The 20,944-nt window shown below is 46.5% G+C and overlaps 1 protein-coding gene across 2 annotated transcripts in view; it reads right to left on the reverse strand.

The window, feature by feature from the left end:
* Positions 1–172: 172 nt before the first annotated feature.
* Positions 173–20,944, reverse strand: part of LOC135398983 (E3 ubiquitin-protein ligase MARCHF3-like) — a 90,722-nt gene continuing 69,950 nt past the window's right edge. Inside the window, exon 4 of one of the 2 annotated variants that reach the window (XM_064630594.1) lies at positions 173–405. In XM_064630594.1, coding sequence (XP_064486664.1) covers positions 237–405 — 169 coding nt within the window. In that variant the 3' untranslated portion in view covers positions 173–236. The other variant, XM_064630604.1, reaches the window with a different exon arrangement.

Genomic DNA, 20,944 nt, shown 5'->3' on the forward strand with positions numbered 1-20,944 from the left:
AAAATGTCTAATTTTGAGAAATATGACGTGAGAATATGCCTGATCTGGTGTTCATGTATCAATATTCTTCCTCTCGCGTCGCCTTCCATCTCTCTACTCCAAAAGAACCGACCATCGTGTAACGCGGGCCGGACCAGAGTGGCCTTCAAGGGTGCTGGGCCATTGACCTGTCTCCATTTCAAGGAACAAGTGTTTATACATCAAGTGTTACAAGCACAGCTCCTCAACGACTTCTGTTACGATGCTGAAACTGCAAGAGTATAGGAGTTCCTCTCCGATGCTGGGTACACAGTTGCAACAGCGCTGTCATTGAACCGATGCCTTTGCCGTGCCACGGGCGATGCTGGAAGTACTTGAACACGGCACGTGTCCCGGCGCCATTGACGCAAAGGCTCTGTAAAATACCTGCGCAGGAACATATTTTCTGTGCGCTGGACTTCTTTGTTTACTAAGCGTTAACCAGTCCACATTAACAATTGCACAGCAATTTAAAATGTCAGCAAGCCTCCCGTGTAATATAGGGGCCCATGCTCCTCATAACAGCGGACGTTTTTAACGTGGTAACCTTGTGTTCGGGCAACGGAGGTTGTTGCGGTAACTCCACTGAAAAAAGAAAAAAAAAACAATTTGTAATCAGTGTTGGGTGTAACTTGGCACTGGCACTCCTACTTTCTTTTGTAATTTTAACTCGGGAGTTCCAGCAACTACCCAAGCAGCACAATGTACTGGAAGTCGAGTGCATTAGGGGTGGACGGTATGTGTGTTATCAATGTTCTCTAGTTTCATGAATCTGTTCAAGGCCTTTCATCTACCCGTCCACCCCTATTGCACTCGACTTTCAGTGCATTTTGCTGCTTGGGTACTTGAGGAAGTCGTTTCTTTTAACGTAGCTTTCTTAAAGTAATTTGGGTACCGTCCCAAGGTGGTAGATTGGCCTAGTTGGTACAAAGTCATAACTGAGGAGCGCAAACAGGCGAGTTACAGTTCAGTTACAGAAAATTACAATTCCGAGTTTCTTTGGTTCAATTCTTGTCCACAAATAACACGAGCTGCGCTCTTTAATGAGAAGTGCGCTGGTTGCACGTGCACGACGCCTCCTCGCTCTGACTCCGCTCCCTTGCCGGGTCGTCAGGTGGGAAAAACTGCACACAGGCAATCTCGTACCAGACGTAGCCAAAATTAGCCAAGATTAGCTTAAACGTAGCCAACCAAGCCACACTCTTTGCAGCCAAAAATATAGCCAATCCTGTGTCATCCTCCTGTTTCGTGCTTTTTCCGTGTTCTGTTCCTCAGATCGAATTAGGGAATCTTGGCCGTGTCATACTGTTTATTTTCTTATCTCCCCCTGTCAAAACTCAAAAAAAACTTTCACGAATGATACGCAAGGGCCAGAGTAGTCAGAACACAATACTGAATACCAATCAAGCCAAGCGCCTGTGTTAGTACGTTCCTCTCTTTTTTTTTCTTTTTGTAGTAATTATTCACCTAATTCCAGGTAGGAACGAATCGTAATTAAACTGAAGCAGTTGTTCCAGAGAGGAAAAAGGTATGTGAGGTGTGAACGCCTGCTTGGAAGTAATGTTATGCAGTGAAAGAAACAATTTTGTGGCACCGTAATGACTTGTTCCGTAATTTGTCACCGTAATTTTGTTTCACCGTAATGACCATGACACATGCGGGTAAAAGTTTCGCACGCAACAACACTGAAACGCAGAGGGACGAGACACTTCATGGGCCCTGATTGCCTTCGCAGCCCTCCCTGCCTTCCCCTTCTCCGTAGAGTGTGTTACTGTTGAACATGTTTGGAAAAATCGTGCCTGTCTCTTCTCTTTCCATTTAGCGGTATTTTTCAGTAGGACCTTGGATGGGCAACCAAAAATAGCCGATGATAGGGCGCTGCCGACACTGAAAGTAGTCAAAGGTGGCTACATATAGCCAAATCTGCAACCCTGTATCCTCCAGATTCAGTGTTGGCTATGCATTCTGGGACTCAGAGGGTGTTCATCATAGCGGCGTGTTTCTAATGACAGAGGGCGCTGTGTAACTAGACGAAATGCCATACTTGGTGCCATTCTACGAAATATGAGCAAATTACGGCAATTCATTGAACTTAAAATGCTGATGCCTGCTTTCTGCTCCGTTGAAGTTTATTAGGAGATAGAAATCATGAAACGCCAACCTAAGGAAGCAGATGAAGCTTTGGCTTCGTTCACCGTATTGACGGTTTGTATAATTTTCAGTTATCAACGCTATTACAAAACGTCTTGGACCGCATTCATTGTCGCATCAAGGTCGGAAGTATACGAAGAACAAGAAGCACAGCGAATATTATGTAACAAGTAACTTGAAAGTAATTTGTTAGTGCCCCATAGTAACTTGGAACCTTCAAGTTCGTTTTCAAAGTTTTGTAACTTTGTTAAAGTATTGTGGTGGTGGTGGTGGTGGTGGTGGTGGTGGTGGTTGTGGTAGTGAACTGATTGCCGTAGTCGGCCACGCTTAGGTGGGCAACGTCACGGCTATCGCATGGAGGGACCGTGCGTCCTGGGCCGACTTCAAAGGGAACTGTGCCGACATTTGCCGACAAGCGCCTGAGGAAAACCCAGGAAAAACACCCAGACAGCACAGCCGGCGCCCGGGTCGCCTCCCAGTCTCGGCGGTTAAATTATTGTAACTTCGTAAGCGACTTACATTTTTTTTTTTTTTTTACGCAGCAACTTAACTTGTAACCACTTCCCTCTCTTTGTAATTAAGGTCCAGGGTCGCATCGCGACGCCTGTACATCAGTCATGATTCTTCGCTCCCCCGTTTAGGTTTATTTGTCCGTGTGGTCCTCACAAATGGTGGTAGCCCGTGCTATATTCTTCCATTTGTAGTTTCCATTATTTTATTCTTTTTGAAGGGCGGGGGGGGGGGGTCGTTAGGGTGCATGGCAAAATCAGCAAACAGCCGTACAGAGGGACTGATATCTTTGCTTGCGTCCTGTACATTTGCCCTGTTTGTCGACACAGCTTTAAAGGAGTACAGAGGGCATCCAAAAAAATTTCAGATTAAGACGTCTGATGAAAGTGCGTGTGTCATTTTACCGATTAGCGCGAAAGGTTTTGATGCGTGCAATTAGTTTCCCACAAAAAAACTCACATAAACATGGCTCCGCGCATTCACCCTTAACTCGCCACTCCAGGTATAACCAGGATGAGAAGGTACGGTGCCACGTCACCGATGACGTTACAAGGAGAACTCGCTCTGGTTCGCCGATCAGTGGGGGTCAGCGCCTTATCCCTTTGCCGCCGTAAACCAGTTTTGCCACTTCTCCAGGAGAATTGGGGATAGAAGGAGCGGTCGAATCATTACCGAGCCAGGAGAAAGGCTTTTTCAGAACCCCGAACAGCCGAGTAGCAGACGACAGCGGAGTAGCAGACAACATTTCTCTAGACCAATCAGCGTCAGCGTATAGCGTCAGCGCGAGGTTCCAAGCAGATCACAGGCTGGTACTGCTCTTCACCACCGTTGCGCACGGTCGCTTCTTCCGGCGTACTTTAAATTCGATTTCTGCGATAATTATGGCTCTGTGGTGTGAATTACTTCGCATGGCGCATCTTACTGGCCTACTTAACAGTTTTCTAGGAAGAATTCAGGGTGTTAAAATGACTTCTGCGCTACTTTGCCGACAATGTCGTCATATCCTAGTCGAGGGTGCGAAAGTGGATACACGTGCGCCCATGCAAAGACTTTTCCTACTCTAGCTGCTCTTCCTTTAACGGCCGTCTTGTTGTTTTTCTTTTTAAGAGAAATCCAAATTGACTTCCTAAAGTACATTACTAGCCTTCGCAATTCAGGTAGCGAAGTGCCAGAGTTGATGATTAAGTTGGGACAACAGCGAGGTAAAACCAAGGACGGCACGCAGCCACTACGGGCGCTGGCTAACTGAAAGTTTAATGAAACGGGCTCATCCCCACCGGACCATCCCAACAAGCAGCTGTTATCAACGTAGGCGGCATCCTTTCGCCTCTACTTTGATGATAAAATGTTAATGTCAGTGGCTCTGCCGTCTTTCCATGAAGAGCGCTGGGGCGAGAGCAGAGGTGCTGGAATTTCACCCCGAGTGGAAAATATGCGCTTAAAAAACAACACTCACGTACACCTTATTGAGAGGTCCTTTAGATTTTCAAGTACCTACAACGTCGTAGAGGAGAACTGCGGTGCTTACATACCTTTTTGGAAGACAACCTCTTTCCAGTGGTATATGCGCTGAACGTGTGGTACGCCCTTTCATGTTATGACAATATCCGTCATAGCGTGAAATAAATACAACTAGCAAGGTGTGACATGCTGCTTAAAACGCATAAGAGCTAAATAAGTGCATTTATGTTGCAAAGCAGCCACGATCATGAGCGACGCCGCAGTGGTGGGCATACACGGAGTAAATTTTCACACCCCTAAGGGTTCGTTAAAGTTTCAGCGAAGCAGCAGACAGACAGTTGATGTTGGCGACCTAGTTTAACAGTTTGTTGCTTGCAAACCCAGAGCAACAAGTTATACATGTGAGGGAGCACTCATTAATACTTTTAGTTTGCAAGCAAACATGCGTGCAAATAGGGTGCCTGAATACTAGCGCCCTCTGTGTAGAGTGGAGCCACCCTTTGTAGAAGCGAATGCCGCAGAGCCACTCCAAAATGTAGTGTGTAGCTAAGCGTATAGCTACACTTTCCTGAGAGTGTCGCGAGCTGTGCGTGGGCGTCAAGATGGCGGAAATTCGTAGCTGACGACGAAGTTGTCTTCGCCCTACATTGGCACAATGGGCATGGGCGCGTTCCCAGGATTTTTTTCAAAAGGGGGGCGCGTGCAACCCCCTCCCTCTCACCTCTTTTCCTGGAGGCGGACGTTGCAGACTGTGCGGGTGTTCAGAGGTTCCTATTATGGCATCTGAGAATAATCATTGACGAATCATAACCTATGACGAAAGAGCGCACTATTTTCACAAGCGACCTTAGAGCTCAAGAGCACGGCCGCCTTGCCCCCTCTGGCTCTGGGTACGCCCATGACAGGGGGAGCTAGTGTTCAGGCACCCTACGCGAAAAGAGCTCCGTGCGACGTCTGGTGCAAGATAATCCCCAATGACCGGATGCAATCCCCCATGCACCTGAGAATGATTTTCTGTCCCCGAGGGCTACGTAACCAGTTGCCACTTAGATATAAGCTTTTCGGGGCTCTTCGTAGCACGAAGATAGTGCTGGACGCTGGAGATATGGGACAAAAGCTCGGCCAGACTATGCCAGTTGTGTTCCAGCAGGCACGAAGTCGACAATAATACTTGGAAGAATATCGCGGAAAGAAGCACTAGAGTATATCTGTAGATATAACTCGTTTCCAGCATCTGGGACGTCTCTCATCACAGATGCTAGAAACAAGTTATATCTCCAGTGGCAACTAAGCAACTTTTTTTTTTTTTTTCATGTCCAGTGTTATGCACATACAATGAAGTTTTGCTGCCGTATAGTTGACCAATGCGAAATTGCTAGCAACTTCGACATATAGTGTTGCCCGTAGTTCTCCCTGCCCATCTTAAAAAAAAAAAAAGAGAGAGAGAGAGAGAGAGAACAACAATTCTGGGTGCAATTCGGACGAAAATTGTGAAATATAAGGGTACGGAGGGCTTAGTTTATCGAGTAGATCAATTTTCTGAGAGTGGACGTCGACTACTTTATGGTGTACCGATGACGTGCGCCGCAATCTGAGCGCCCACACGGCACACTGTCTCTCGCGGAACACGAACACTTGTACCCTGCCTCCAAGGCCAGCTTCGAACCCGTAACCTTGGGATCAGTAGGCGGGCACGCTACCAACTGAGGCGCCAACGCCCGTATAAAAAGGATTTATATTATACTGCTGCGCCCCTTATCAGACGAATGATGCATTTTGTTCCACGTTGTCAACTGTATCACTCTAAGAAAAAAATGTAGACTTTCCTACCCAAGCTGGTAGAACGACAGTATCTACTCCGCAGTTACACCCAAAACGCAAAATTGGTTTGAGTAGAAATCTGGTTGCAATACAGCTCTACCGAGATGGGTAGAAAATTCTACCTTTTTCCTTAGAGTGTATCTATAGCACTGCAAAAGTGTACAAACACAAATCGGAAGGAGCCACATAACAGACGTATGGGTACTCAATGTGAGTGCCACGGGGAAAACCATTTATACTAATTACAGCGCACTTCTTACTGGCAGTGTGCCATTTGTTAAGGAGAAGATGTCCTTTCCTAAGATGCAAGGTCAATAACTTGGGATCAGATCACTGGGATTAAACTGTTGTTTTCTGTACATTTTTCAGTCTTACAAGCTCGAGAAGTGGGATTGTTCACGCCAAATCCATGATGCAGTTGACTAAATGCGCTTGACGTCTTAGCGATATCACTACAGCGTGAGTAAAGATCGTGCGGATGCTGGACGGCATGCATTACGCAAATTATTCCCGCACGATTGTTTCACTCACCAGTAGCTGCTACATCCGTCTTAGGGGTATAGCCTTTTCCACAGTAAAATCCCCCAGCTCCTCCAACGTTTAGAGTTGCTTGAGGTCGAGTTGCTCCGACGCGGCATTTTACATTATTAGTTCTGCCTTGAATCATTCTTATGGCGTGTAAGGATCAGGATAAATGACAGGACTCCGTTCCTGGCTGCTTTCTTGCACTGGGGTAGCACCAGACTACGTGACTTAATGTATTAGACCTACGTACGATAATATGGCTCCAGGCCAACATGAACCACTTCCTGGGCGAACTGAAGTTGGTGATCGCCCAAGTACTAAAGGGTGGGGGCCGAAAATGGAAGTTGTCGCCGATGCCATGAGAGGTTGCTGTTGCCAGCAGCACGTTCAGGATTTTGGCGTTATGGTTTGTCATTCTCTGTCGCACTCGATAATGGGTCGCAAACTCGGAGCCCGCAATCAGGTATTCCGCAGCCCAAGGGACTTTGACCATTGAGCAGACTGAAGCCGCCCTCTTAAACATATTAATGAGGCACTCGAATTGTGCTTATGCCTACGCGGTTTGCTGCAGCTTTTGTCCATAGTTTGGCAGCATGTGAACAGTCTGAGTGGGTTCATCTTCCAGCGTAGCTTTACGACACTTTATTTTGATGATGATGATGAGTGGGGTATTTTATCGCGACAGCTCCTTTGCTATCTACCCCACTGCTACCGATAATTTGGTCATCATATATGCATATATGAGGAGTTTCATAGTGAGGACCGAAAACCTACGGCGTCCAGATAGGTGAGCAGAGCTCTTAGGACATGGCGTTGGTCAGCAGAATTTGACCATGGACCAACCAATTTCTCCAAGTCCTCTGATATCAAACTTTATTTTATGTGCCCATGAACAGCATTACGCATAGTTGGAGGGCGATAGTCTAGCTCATTAAAATGCACTGTAAATGTAGTCAGAAAAGTTGGCAGTGAAAATAGCGAAGGGGGTATGTTCCAGATTTGCAAGTCACTGCATAGGTGGCAGCTTGGAGAGTCCACTCGTCGCATGCGATAGCGCAGTTGGGCAGTAAAAGTGACGTTGACTCCCGTCCCAAAACCTGACGAGAGATATTCCTTGGTCCGGAATGCAAGCGTTAGATCGAAGCCAGAGGCGGTCCCAACGAAGTACGAGGGGCGTTCAAGTCAAACCGGGACTTTTCATGTTTCGCAAAAGTAAAATGAACTTACAGGCGAAAAATTAGTTTTATTTATCAACGTAATCTCCAGCTGCACTAATGCACTTGTTCCAGCGTTTCACGACGGCTTGGATGCCAGCAGCGTAGAAATCCTTACCGACGCGTAGCAGCCATGATCGGACCGCATTCTTGACCTCGTCGTCGCAGCTGAAGTGGCAGCCACCAAGGAACGCCTTCAGTGGGCCGAAGAGATGGAAATCGCTGGGGGCGAGGTCTGGACTGTAAGGGGGATGTGGCAGCAACGCCAAGTTCCTGTAAGGTGCGTGTCGTGAGATGCGCGGTATGCAGGCGTGCATTGTCCTGTAGGAGGAGGACTCCTTTGGTGATGAGGACCGGCTTTCCGAAACTGGATGTGTTCACGAATGATAGTGTTCAACGTTCCCACATAAAGGTTTTCTTTCGAGCCAGTTCGAGACATGTTATCCGTCGGCCCTTGAGGATCACATGCTCCACAAGTTGGATGTTCTCAGGAACTCTGACACTGGGCTCTGAGCCGCCCCGGCCGGGATCGTCCTGCACTGATGTATGGCCGTCTCGAAACCGTTTGCTCCACTCAATCGCTTTGCTGCGGCTAAGTGTATCGTGGCCAGACTGAGCCTGAAGTCTTCTGTGAATTTCAGATGACTTTACGCCTTCATTCACGAGAAACTTCATGACAATTCGCTGTTCGATGTGCGCGCTCACCTCGTTGTCGGCCATCTTGTCTCGCATGTGTATTCCGTTTTGTACAAACTTTGGACCACAACGTGGTGAACGCGGAGGCCTGTCGCGTGTGAAAATGATGAGAAAGAAGTAGAGGGAGCCATTTGTACACTCTGGAGACAGTAAGTCCCGGTTTGACTTGAACGCCCCTCGTACTTTGGGGGGGGGGGGGGGGGGGGTGACGTCTGCGAGCCTTTAGCCAGTCGCTATCCATTTGGGTGCGTGGGGGGGGGGGGTTCTGGACACGGGCTCAACCTTTTCTCGCACGAAATCCTATCACTGGTAATCCATTTTAGGTCCCATTTAGGTCGCTCTCCTTGAGAGTCTCACAGGTAAAGAGACGAAAACTGGACCCGGCTATCCTCTTGGGACAGCTTGGGACCGCCACTGATCCAAGCTGCGGGTTTCATTAGGCGTCCAAAAATAGAACGACGGCCCCACTCTAAGAAAAGAAGGAGTAAAACAGGGGAGTAATTGCAGCTTGTATAGTCCCCTACACTGGAATTACTCCTCATTTGAGTCCCCCTTCCTCGAAATTTACTCCTCAGGACTGCAAATTGTCACTGAACTTCGCAAATGATCTCATGAATGCAACAGTCTACGTAAATATGTGCTCTTCGTGAATTGGATGGAATAAGGCTATATAACTTAGCTAACTTAGCAATTTTCCACCCAGACAGAGAGGAAAATAGTTGGAAGTTCTTTCTCACGAAATTATGCCCTATGCATGTTGCAAGATTTTATATCACCCGACATATCACGGTTGACGGTTTAATTCAAAATATTTTCATTCATACACATGAACTGTGTACCTGGGACTTTTCGAACAGAGCGTCCCCACACTGTGCCATTCATTTAGTCCCATGCATTTACTCCCTAAAGAGACTAATTTTTGTGGCATTTAGACCCCCCAAAAAACTATTCAATTACTCCTTTTCTAGTGTGCTCACCTCTTGCCGGTGCGATACTTATGCGTTGCTAGAAGAGAAAGCTGTTTCTACGCGGTCAGCCTGCTCCTTCCCCACGACTCCGCAGTGGGCGGGATCTCACGGAAGAACTAAGCTCTGACCTGCTTCGTACACCTCGTCAAAAGCAACACATCCGTAGCTATACGGCGGCGAACGATCCTCATCCTTCTGGACAATGTAGGGCTTCTGTTCATACTGTGAGGTTCATCGTTATATTCGCACCAAATTACCGCGGGCAGTGGGATATTGTACCGCACGTGGCGATGAAATACAATCATCATCATCGATATATATATATATATATATATATATAGTGTTAACACGAACTGCTGGAGTTGATGATGCGTATAGAAGAAATGACCACATCAATACACTTTAGAAACATATCTTCACCGCATATAGCACGCTGTGCGCCAACCATTGCCACGAACGATGGGGTTATCGCTTCTGATGAGAAAAGATAGGGGGGCGTACGTCATTTCGTGTCAATTTGGATATATTATAATTTGCGCAAAATGGTGTACGCCCCCTCTCTCTTCCAATTAGGTGGCAATGATTGTCAGACAGCGTGCCATGCGGTGAAGTTCTGTTTCTAGAGTGTAAACTGTACCTGACGAGGACGGAAAAGTCCCTCCAGGTGTCATCCGCATGAAATTTGAAAGGAACCATTGTATTTTAATGTTTTTGGACTCAATACCGTGCGTAAATATCAGACGTGCGCAACATGTCCTAGAGTTTGGGGACGACAAAAGACAAAACAGCACAAGACAAGGCTCCCTTCTGCCAAGCTCACGGACATGCTACCAACGTCAAGTATGCACCAGCTCGCTTGCATTTTACGTAGATGTTCAACGTAAATAGATTGTGATAATAAAACGTGATATTATTTCAGTGCTCGCAAACACAGACGTAGTAGTATGCGAAGGACCACATACTTTTCTCAAACTCGTTTTTCATTTCTTTTTTCTTTTCAGTACCTCATTTGAGATACGGCATACCTCATCCTTTTGTTGGTACGTCAAGTGAAGTCTTTCATTTACGAATTATACGCACCGTCCTGTCCCACAATAAGAACGCCACTCTAATTTGATTTGGGGATATTTTATGGCTATTTCTTTTCTGTGCGGCCCTCCATGATGTAGACCAAGGTCAAAGCGGCTCGCGGCTCGCATCTCTATTTCAGTTTGAGGACCTTGCACTACATGCACTTCTAAAAATAAACGTATTTTGCTGAATTCTTAAAAATGAACTTCACCACATAGCACACTGCTAGCCAACTATCATCCCGAGTGACATCGTTCTTCTCGTGATTTGCTGAAAACAGGGGGCGTACGCCATTTTTGTGGCATTATGCAGTTCATAATTGTCACAAAAATGGCGTACACCCCCCGTTTTCACAAAATTAAGGGAGAGAACGTTGTCATTCGGGGTGATGGTTGGCTAGCAGCGTGCTATGCGGTGAACCTCTGGGTTTAGAGTCTGCGAGAAGCCGAGAACCTCTCATAATTTTTCTTGGGCGTTTTGTCCCTGGGAAATTTTCCTAGGTGTACATGGTGCGCATGTTGGCGATGGATACTATGTAACTACTATGAAGCATAATGTAAAAACACCGAGACTAGGGAACACGAAGGAACAGACACAACACGAAGTGTTGTGTCTCACCCTTCGTGTTCCCTAGTGTCGGGGTTTTTACATTATGCATCATCTTCACCAGCTCGCTTGCTTCCTAGCCATTTTTTCGTTACTATGAAGCGCCCATCAGCCGAAAGAAAGCTCCCTACCAATGGCAATAACGTGGATAAAAGAGTGTGGGAAGGTTCGAAAGCGAGATTGCTGATAGGGGTGAGAGGTAGTCCGTACACTGTAAACTTTTTCACACCTTTAAAGATGTGCGCTATGCGCATTCAGTCTTGTTGCGTAACATTGCATCTCCAGGATGATATTGAACAAAATTCGGAAAGCATTACTAAAGATCAAGTGTCAGTGCAAATCTTGCTTTCATTATGTCTTGGATATCGTAGGTACGAACTAATGCATATATGCATCGCTATCGATAATCGAGCACGCGCAAGTGTCTACAATACTGTTGAACAATGTTGAGATGTTGCAAGACTGAATTTTTGGAGGACGGACAACACTCGAGTAAAGAAAATTTGGGCGAAACCGTGCTCCATTATGATGTTACCAAAATTACACCTAAAAAGGCGTGCGCCATGCACGCTATTACACCTTTAAAGGTGTGAAAAGATTTAGAGTGTAGCAGCGTGTGAGGGAGTCGATGTACAGGTTTCACTCTAGTAAAGAACTAATGGCGGATTCCATTTGCGGAGCTCAGTCAGGGTCTTGCTCCGGGAAGGTGCAAAAATTGTTTCATTGGCAAACCCAGGTCAGAAGCGGAGTCTTCCATTGCAGAATGAGGTGCAAAAAGACTTGCTCCAAAGTGCAATGCTTTTTGACCCGCCAGTTCGCATGGGTCAAAAACGAGCGGGATGGGACGGGAGAGAACAGACATGCGCACCAGAAACGAGGGTGGAGAGTTTTTCCCGGCTGATGCCTTCAGTAGCGCTAAAATTGGTGTTGAACTAACACACCATCAACTACTATTCATAGTAGGTCGACAAGAGCAAGCAGCATTCTATTGAGGAGGCAGACCCGTTTGATACCGTCGGGAGTGGGCAGTCGATCCCTGCGGGACAATATTTTTTCTTTCAATGGAGTTCGCCATAGGAATAGAGAGTTTTAGTATACCGCTACCGGTGCCCGGTAGGCTACCGCGGCTATCGGTGGAATTGCTTACCGCAGTCCCCGGCTCCGGTATAACAGGCTCGTTTAGTATAGCGCGACTCTACCGCGACATTTCACCGGTAGCCACAAACGGAGACGTGAAGGAGAGCGGCGGCGCTGCTGTCGATCTCGCCGGTGAAGCGAGCGGTACGCTGGCGGTAGGCTGCGCGGTATTTCGCCCCTCCGACCGGTGGCCGGTAGGACCGGGAGGCCGGTATTCCGCTCGCGCTTGCGCAGAGAAGGCATGACGTCAATACCGGCCCCACCGGTAGCCTATGGCCGGTATACTAAAACTCTCTAATATCTTCCGCGAACACTGCATTATTCACAAAGGAACCACCACAGCGATACAAGCAGGCCTTACAAGATACTCACAAAAAGCATTTCATTACTAAAAAAAAGTAACAGCGAGTAAGGTACTAAGTACCGAACCTTGAAAAGTATTTACGATATTAAATACTCTTAAAAAGTATCTCGCTATTTTCAAGAAGCGTTGACGTCGCAGTCGGAATTCGCTATCCAAGAAACAATGATATACAAAAGAACAGATAAATCCCAATTTGCTATCCGATTCCCCTGCCCCGATTTTCCTGAAACACATCACCCCCAATACTGAACAGGAGCTCTACAGAAGCGAACGAATACTCTACAGAGACGACAGAATTCACAGTCGTTTTTCTTCTTATCGTTGCTTTAACCTCATAAAGACTCATCAGTATTTTACATGCCCTTTCTCGCTACGGCTTTCGGCATCGGTCTTTTATAATGCCTTATAGGGTCTAAATGGTTTACCCGCATACCCTTCAGGACAACACATCGACTTATCCCGAGGCGCCGCGCTCTGCCCCTTCCCAAGAGGGACGTGCATGTTCCGAATATCTCAGACGCTAAAGCATATGTACAGCAGGAAGTGCAATGCAGAAACAAAAGAGACGTTTTCGCTCGACCTTCGGACTGAGGATCTTCAACGCAACTTGGAAAATGAGTACAAGTTATTGAAAAAGTACTGAAGATAGATACAGACCTTTAAAAGTATTCAGGAGATACCAAGTTACTCGTAAAAGTATTTAAGATACCTAACTTAAATACTCTCCTCAAGTTCCTGCTCAAGTGTGCATGCAAGGGGTGATTTAGGGGGTGATTTAGGAGTACTTTTCCTTCCCGTTACGAACGATGTGTAGTGAAACGCCAATTTCACAGCAGGTGAAGCAACAGGCCAATGCATACGCGTATATGCAAATGGTTAGATCCGGAAAATCAGCCAACTTGCGTGAAAGCTGATGAGAACATTGGCCTTTTTTCTCCTTCTACAAGAAGAAAGGGAGCGATCGCGGGCGGTGATTGCACTCTTAGAAAAAAATAAATAAATAAAGAACGCGGAGCAGTTACACCTTTTAGAAGGTAATAGTTGTCGCTTATGTTGTGCCTAAAAGGTTGCGAAGTTCTACCTGCGACCTGGTTGCAGTCGGCACAACAGATTAGCACAAATTCCAAAACAAATTTTTGTTGCAGTTATCTTCGTTGTAGGCTATGTGCTCCATGTCCATTGCACTGTCAATGCTGGGAAAGCTGCACTCCCTGAAAGTGCATTGCTTCTGTGGCTGTAATAACAGCTTTTACACACATTTTGTACTGCACCTGCAAAGAGGCGGTAACAGGCAAGGTTACCACCAGAGTAGCTTGATGGGCTTGTTGGTACATGACTCGGAGAACAAGGAGCAGTCAAAAACAGGGACAACGATACAAGAAGACACACAAACAGAGGCTCCTCTGTTTGTGTGTCTTCTTGTATCGTTGTCCCTGTTTTTGACTGCTCCTTGTTCTCCGAGAAGGTTACCACCCTTTTACACGATTTCTCTGACGCTATGTTGGCTTAGGTGATAACTATAGAAGTTACCTTTTCACACCATTTTTTTCTTAGAGCGTGAATAACCCACTTCATTAACACACTGTACCACTGATCGATCAGGGATGTCATAGGGCAAGTGTAGAATGCGCATTGTCTAACGAGAAAACAAGCGTCTGGTTTACAACAACCTTCTCCACACCTGGCCACTCCAATGTCTTAAAAGGTACATGTGGTTTATTGAGGACCAAAAATGAGCGCGAATTCACAGACGTTATGTTTATTTCTCGAGAATTTCAGAGAAGTGAGGTGCAGAAAACGGACGAGGAGAGAGCAGATCACTCAAGAATCACTCCCATCATCCACTCTAAAAACTGAACTTCACCGCATAACACCCTCTGAGCCAATCATTGCCACGAATGACAGGATTATCACTTCTGATTCGGAGAGAGTGAGAGAGAGGAGGGGAGGGGGGCATAGGCCTTTTTGTGTTAATTTTGATACATGATAATTGACACAAAAGACGTACGCCTCCCTCTTTCCTCGAATCAGAAGCGATGACCCTATCATTCGGTCGCTATCAAGGTCAGTTTTTAGCAGGGAAGGGTAACGGTAATGGTAACGGAAACAGAAACGGTATATTACCGAAATTGGACATGGTAACGATAACGGAAACGCATACCACTGTCCTCCATTACCGGAAACAGAAACGGAAACGACAGACGAACGACAGACGGAAACGAACAGACATATTTACATGAACCGTTGATGTAAAATTTTACAGAACCATTTGTAGATCTGTTTTAACAGGGCTGCTCGGTCAAACGAAACAAAAATGGTCGCTGAGGCGGTCTCCGCTGCGGAGAGTCGGAGCATGTTTTGCAGCAGTCAGGTAGCCCCGCAGAAGAACCTAGATACAGAAGTTGGAAGCAGGAGTCGCCCAACTCGACAGTTCGCCCACACCGTTATGGCTTTGAAGCAGGAACAGCGCAAGAACGTTTCAAAGTGTCGACGCACGCCGTGGCAACCGTCATTCGCCTTTCTCTTCGCCTGCCCTGCGGTCCTGTTGAAGCGTTGGTATGTACACTGCAATTTGTGTTCTTGTAGTGCTGGAAGTCTGTTGCAGCTAATACTCCGGTAGTGGAGTGATAGTTTGGGCTGCTTCGCATACATTGCTTAGAATAGGGAAATCGTGTTTTCTACTTGTCACCCCGCAGGGGAAAAGCGGACGCTGTCGTGCTCGTAATGTCGGTTACTACAACCATTCAGTTGGTACGTCAGGCATGGCTGCAATAGCAATGTTGCGTTCCTGCAGTTGGTATTGTGTTGTGCTCGTGATTCTTGTTATTTTTGTTGTTGTTGTGTGCGGAATATGATATTCACGCCTTTTATTGAGGGTACCATAATTCTTCATGTCGGTAGTTGTAAGTTACACGTTCTTGTTTTGTTCCTTTTTTCACAGATGACGAACAAATGTAAGACACCGATGTCTTTACGCACGAGTTACTTTAGACATCAAAGGAAACATCTTAATGTCAGCAAGTATAAGTTTTCATGTTTTGCCTCTGAATGCAATGCGAAGCGTTTTCTTCACATTCCGTTTCCTCTTCTCAGTGCCTAAGAAATGATGCTCATAAAAAGCAACAACTGCCGGCTCCAACGATTTCCAGCATGGAGGAGACTGAACCATTCCTTCTTGAAGAACTGCAGGTACCGACAGAATAACGCAGCATACAAGAGCTGATTTTCTCCTGTAGGTAAGCTTTGTGCTGAGATTGCATGAATGAAGCCATGTGTGCTTGCAGCATTATAAAGCACATTATAGCAGTGCATGTTGCTCTCCAGGAAGGACAACCAATCCAAGATTTCTCTGTTCCATCCACGCTAGTCGAATATTATAAATTGGTAAGTTATGTGCTGAGATCGTATTGTTGAAGCCAGGAGTGCTTTGCTGCATTATGGAGCACATTGTATGCACTTTGCGTTTCAGGCAGGAGAACCACTGCAGGGTGTCGCTTTTCCACCCACGCCAGCTATATTATCAATTGGAAAGTCTCCCATGCAAAAACTTCTTGGAAAAGCATAGGAGAGATCATGAACGTGCTGAGGAACATTCATACGAATAGTTTCCTCCAATGTGTAACTTCCGCAGATATTTTCTTTTTACTGCTAATTTTAACGGACAGAATACAGAACTGTTCCAAATGACAAATTGCACATATGGTTTGAGTACCCTGGACTATACAGCGCTCAAACATATGCTGACAGAACAATGTCCATCTTATGTACCTAGCTAGTCCCAAAATTACAGTTGTACGGCTGCGCTGTCATTTCTGCCACTTGCTCTTGCTAATATTGTACTTTGGATGGGGTATACATTTCAGATGCTTCCTTGAGATCTATCAATCGGTGGGAGCTACATGAAGGCACAAGAAGCATTGTTCGAGCACAGAGAAGGTTCTCTTGTTGGGGGCATCAAGCAGCATGAAACAAATGCTTGGATGCTTGAATAGACCCTCAGAGTAGCCCCTCTGCACATGAGAAGAGTTAATGTATGATTGCAAGTGTATGAAACTACAGGAAGATCCTCAATAAAGACGAGTAGTTCTAGGACTGACGGTTTTGTCATGAACTTCACCACGTTTCTTGTAGTTTCTTACCTGTAGAGAGAAATCCTTCCAAGGCAGTGGACAGAGTGCTGTAATTTTGATATAGCTACAGAACTAGCATGTAATATGTAACTGGGGCCTTGTAAAATTTACATCAACCTGTTCTAATACAACAACAGGAAAGCCTGTTGCTACAACAGACAATACCGGTTACATCAACAGTCCCTGTAAAATTATTGAAACAGGCCTATGTAAATATTAACAGGACTCCTGGACTATTTTTTTCCAGCACTTTCCTGTTAAAACAACAGAGAAATTTTCCTCAGTGTACTGTTGTGCGATGACATCTCAGTGACTTTTCATTTTCCCTGTAATTCTTCATTCCCTGTAATGCTTACAGGACAGCATGGAAACAAAGCACAGTATTGGATATCGGGGGAGCATCACTCGCTTACCTACCCGTGACATTACCTACCTACATGACATCAAGACATCAGACTTACACAACATAGACTCCACGCACTCTACTCCACCATAACACGAGGATGACAGCATATGATTTTTCTATTTTTTACTTCATTTCACCGTGGCTATGGCAGTATTGTTTACAACTGAGAGCGTCCGCCTATGAATGCGATATTAGATAAACGTTACGCCCATCTTGGGTTGCTGGATTCAGAGGGACTGAAGACAGAAGTCTGACTGCAGACATGTTCCTACACTTCTTTAAAAACATTGCAAGATGTGATCATCCCACCAACGTAAAATTCCTTGTGTAGTATGTACGTGTGACACCGAAGCAGCACTTGGGCAAAACAGGGTGCTGACAGAGCCGGACGGGCTGTCCTCCTGCCAGCTCTGTAACAGTCGTTCCATTACCGGAAACAGTAATGGAAACGTAACGCAAACGAAATTAAAAGCTGGTATCAGAAACGGATAACGGAAACGAAAATAAAGCATTAACGAAAATGGAAACGGTCACGAAAATACGTCCGTTATTCTTCCCTGGTTTTTAGAGTCGGAAGCTTTATTACCAAAGCACCCCCCCCCCCCCCAAGGGATTGATTAAAAAAAAACATATTCCCTTCTCTCATCCCTTCAACCCTCACCCATACGTCGGGGAGCAGAACAACCGGCTCAGCGAGGTTCTTTAACTGAAGCGTCTTTTACCATGCTCAATAGTTTTTCCCAGAACGCTATATCGGGCCGGAACTTATGCATAAGGCAATGCTTCTGTTATCTCCTTACGCGTTTTGTCCTTAGACCTGTACAACACCTCGGTACCTGACAAGAAACCGGCGCATACTTAAATTCCCACGTGCTCCTGGGTGACGAAAGGCACGAACACCTCGAGGCACTTTGATGCTTTTTGAGCCTGATACTGATACAGCGTCAGTCTGGTCTATAGGGACTTTTCTGCTGGAAAATCTGAACTTCGCTTAGAGGGATTAGAAAGGACGACTATGTACGTGTCGAGGTAAACTAGCACTGCAAACGAGGACAGACAGGGGAGAGGACAAACACTCTGCTAGACTTCCAACAAATAGAACATTTATTGAAAAAAACCAAACAGACTCCTTTTTAAACGACCATGCACGGACACAGACGAACAGCGCCTTCTAGCAAAAGAGTTTATACCCCTGACACACGAGCACGTTTGAACTCCTTTACACAAAGGGACACCTAACTGAAAGTTGTTGAGTCACGTGACACAACAGCTAGGGAGAATCTCGTTTCACAGAGCGGTCCTTTCGGGAAGCTGAGATCGGCGCTCTCTCTTTTTTTTTTTTTTCTGTAAAGGCGTATGGCGTAGTCTCGAACGAAGGGTGATACGACGACAATACTCTCGAATGAAGGCTAGACCGTGTTTTTATTTTCCAAGTACTCGAAGTCTGCGTGGAGATATTGCAGTTGCAGTACGTATTTTCAATTCACTGGTCGTATTGTTATGTTTACGGTACTGGTACTATGTCGTACCTGCAGGTACGACATAGTACCAGTAGGTACGACGTACGCCTAAAGGAGTTCGCTCTTGTCGTGTGTCAGCGGCACGAACTGCTTTCGCGAAGGTGTCCTTTCCAGCTGTAAAGTACCCTAATGTAAAAGAGTTCAAACGTGCCCGTTGTGTCAGGGGTATTAGCCAACACGACATTCACGTATATCTACCTTTCCTGTTTCACATGACGTACCAAGCAAAAACCGCAGTTCTTTCGCGCAGCATCGGCAATGACTGCAGGCTATATGTCACGCCCACACAGCGCCGCCGCAACGCTGGGCCTGCATCCTCATTGGCCGCCCGCCGCCCGCGCCGCGATCAGTCGTGAGCAGCGCGTCTGGCTCTCCGAGAGAGAGGTCTACCCTCGGGGCGAAGTCAAGGACGCCCTTCACGCCGCCGCGGGCGCCCGCACGCCAGCTCTCGCGCAAGTGGAAACGAAGCTAAAAGGGACTATCGCATCCGGGAACGTATGTATGAGACTAATACGGTAATGTTCGTCACCGCTTCGCAGTCAATTTAGTAAAGTTCCTCTTCCGAAAACAGCTTACGTATTAAATAAACGAGATTTAAAGATTCTGACTCCCTCTGCAGCAAACACCCTGATGACGTAAGCCAGGCACACGAACGGGAGCGCAGCGCAGGCGATTGTCTCCGAGGTCATCTGCTTGCCCTTCGCATCGCAATGTACTAAGTGAAAAGACAACGGTAAATACGCCTACTTTCGCATATGAGTGTGAGTTGTGACGTGACGACGTTGGTTGCGTGGGACACCTGTTAGGGCCACTTCTCACTTGGCGACGCCCGACGCAGCGTCGTGAGCGGGCGGCGGAAGTAGAGGCGCATTTCCGCCGCCCGTTCAGCGCGCGCGATTTTCATGTTCCCATCACAGTGGGATTCCGTCGTCCAAAGCAGACGAAAAATCAGAAGGCGTGGCCTTTCTGTGACACCTTATTGGTCACCAGTGTATCGTTCTCGCCAACTCTCGCCAACGTCGTCAACGAGACCGGCATGGCAAATTTTTTGGCTCGACGTCTCTCCTCTCCCAACGCCGGAAATGCGCATCTATTTCCGCCGCCAGCTCACGACGTCGCGTCGGGCGTCGTCAAGTGAGAACTGGCCCTTACGCTCTCCACTGTATGAACACATCGGACGCTAACCAGAAGCACACACACACACACCACAAGTCGATCACAGAGTCTTTGCGACCAGCAGACGAGGTCTCCTCGCTTGCTCGCTCGCTCGCCCGCCCCGTAGGTCGGTTGTCAAGGCTACCAAGGCCTTCCAACCCCTCCCTGGTTGGTCTTGTCCGCGACAAAGGGCCCTATCTGATTGGCCTTGCGGGTGACACTTACAGAGAGGGAATTCCGAAATGCTCTCAATACGCGTCGTCTGCTCTTGCCATATGTAACATCAAACTGCACATCAACAACGCCACCAATTCGCGTCGGATGTTCGGAGTTCTTTTCAGCGATGAACGCGGAGTACGACGGCACTATAGGTTCGAAATTGACCTTGACGGACGCGATAGTCCTTTTAATGGTTTTGCAGGATCGTAAGGCTGTAAAGCACAGTCGCCCGCGAAAATGATGTGTGAACTGCAAGAGGATGGCGCTGATCACAGCCCCATCCAGAGCGAACATGATGTTGAATCGCGGAGATAATCGCTGCGCTTCCGCTTCAAGGTATCCAAAGTGTCAAGCGTAGATCCAAGACTATGACCACGCCAAGGAAGCAATGGAAACGTACAGACTCAAACTTTTTGGGAACGAGCCGCAAGGGGAAATTTGTCATTCGTTCGAGTGGGACATTTGTTTGGTAAATTTAAAAAAAAATCAGTTTTCTGCGACCAAAAATTGATGAAAGTGAGCGTATGCCATGGCTAAAGTTCGCCGAAGATAAACACCGGTGATCCCATGATTTTCATACAAATATTTTTTGTTTCATATACAGGGCTTCCCAGCTAAGTGTATACAGAATTTAAAAAATAGATACATCCCATTTTCCGAGATGAAATCAATTGCAATATACTATATGCTGAAGGGAACTCCTTAGGAAGGCATCAGCAAACTCCTAAGGCAATGTCTTAATTAACTTTCGACAATTAACTTTGTAATTATAAAAGCTACGAGGTTGTCCCAATGAGAACATCTGGTCCCTTCACTCCCCTGATACCGTTGCAGTTTCCAGAACAAAAATTCGTTCGACAGATCATGCGCAAAAAAATTCGTGCAGGAAAACCTTTTTTTTCTTCTTTAGTTCATTCATTGCGCATCTTCAGAGACGCGTCTTTCCTTCGCCCCCACTGTGAGAGGGTGACG

The sequence above is a fragment of the Ornithodoros turicata genome, chromosome 1 (assembly GCF_037126465.1).
Source record: "Ornithodoros turicata isolate Travis chromosome 1, ASM3712646v1, whole genome shotgun sequence".
Classification (NCBI taxonomy): domain Eukaryota; kingdom Metazoa; phylum Arthropoda; class Arachnida; order Ixodida; family Argasidae; genus Ornithodoros; species Ornithodoros turicata.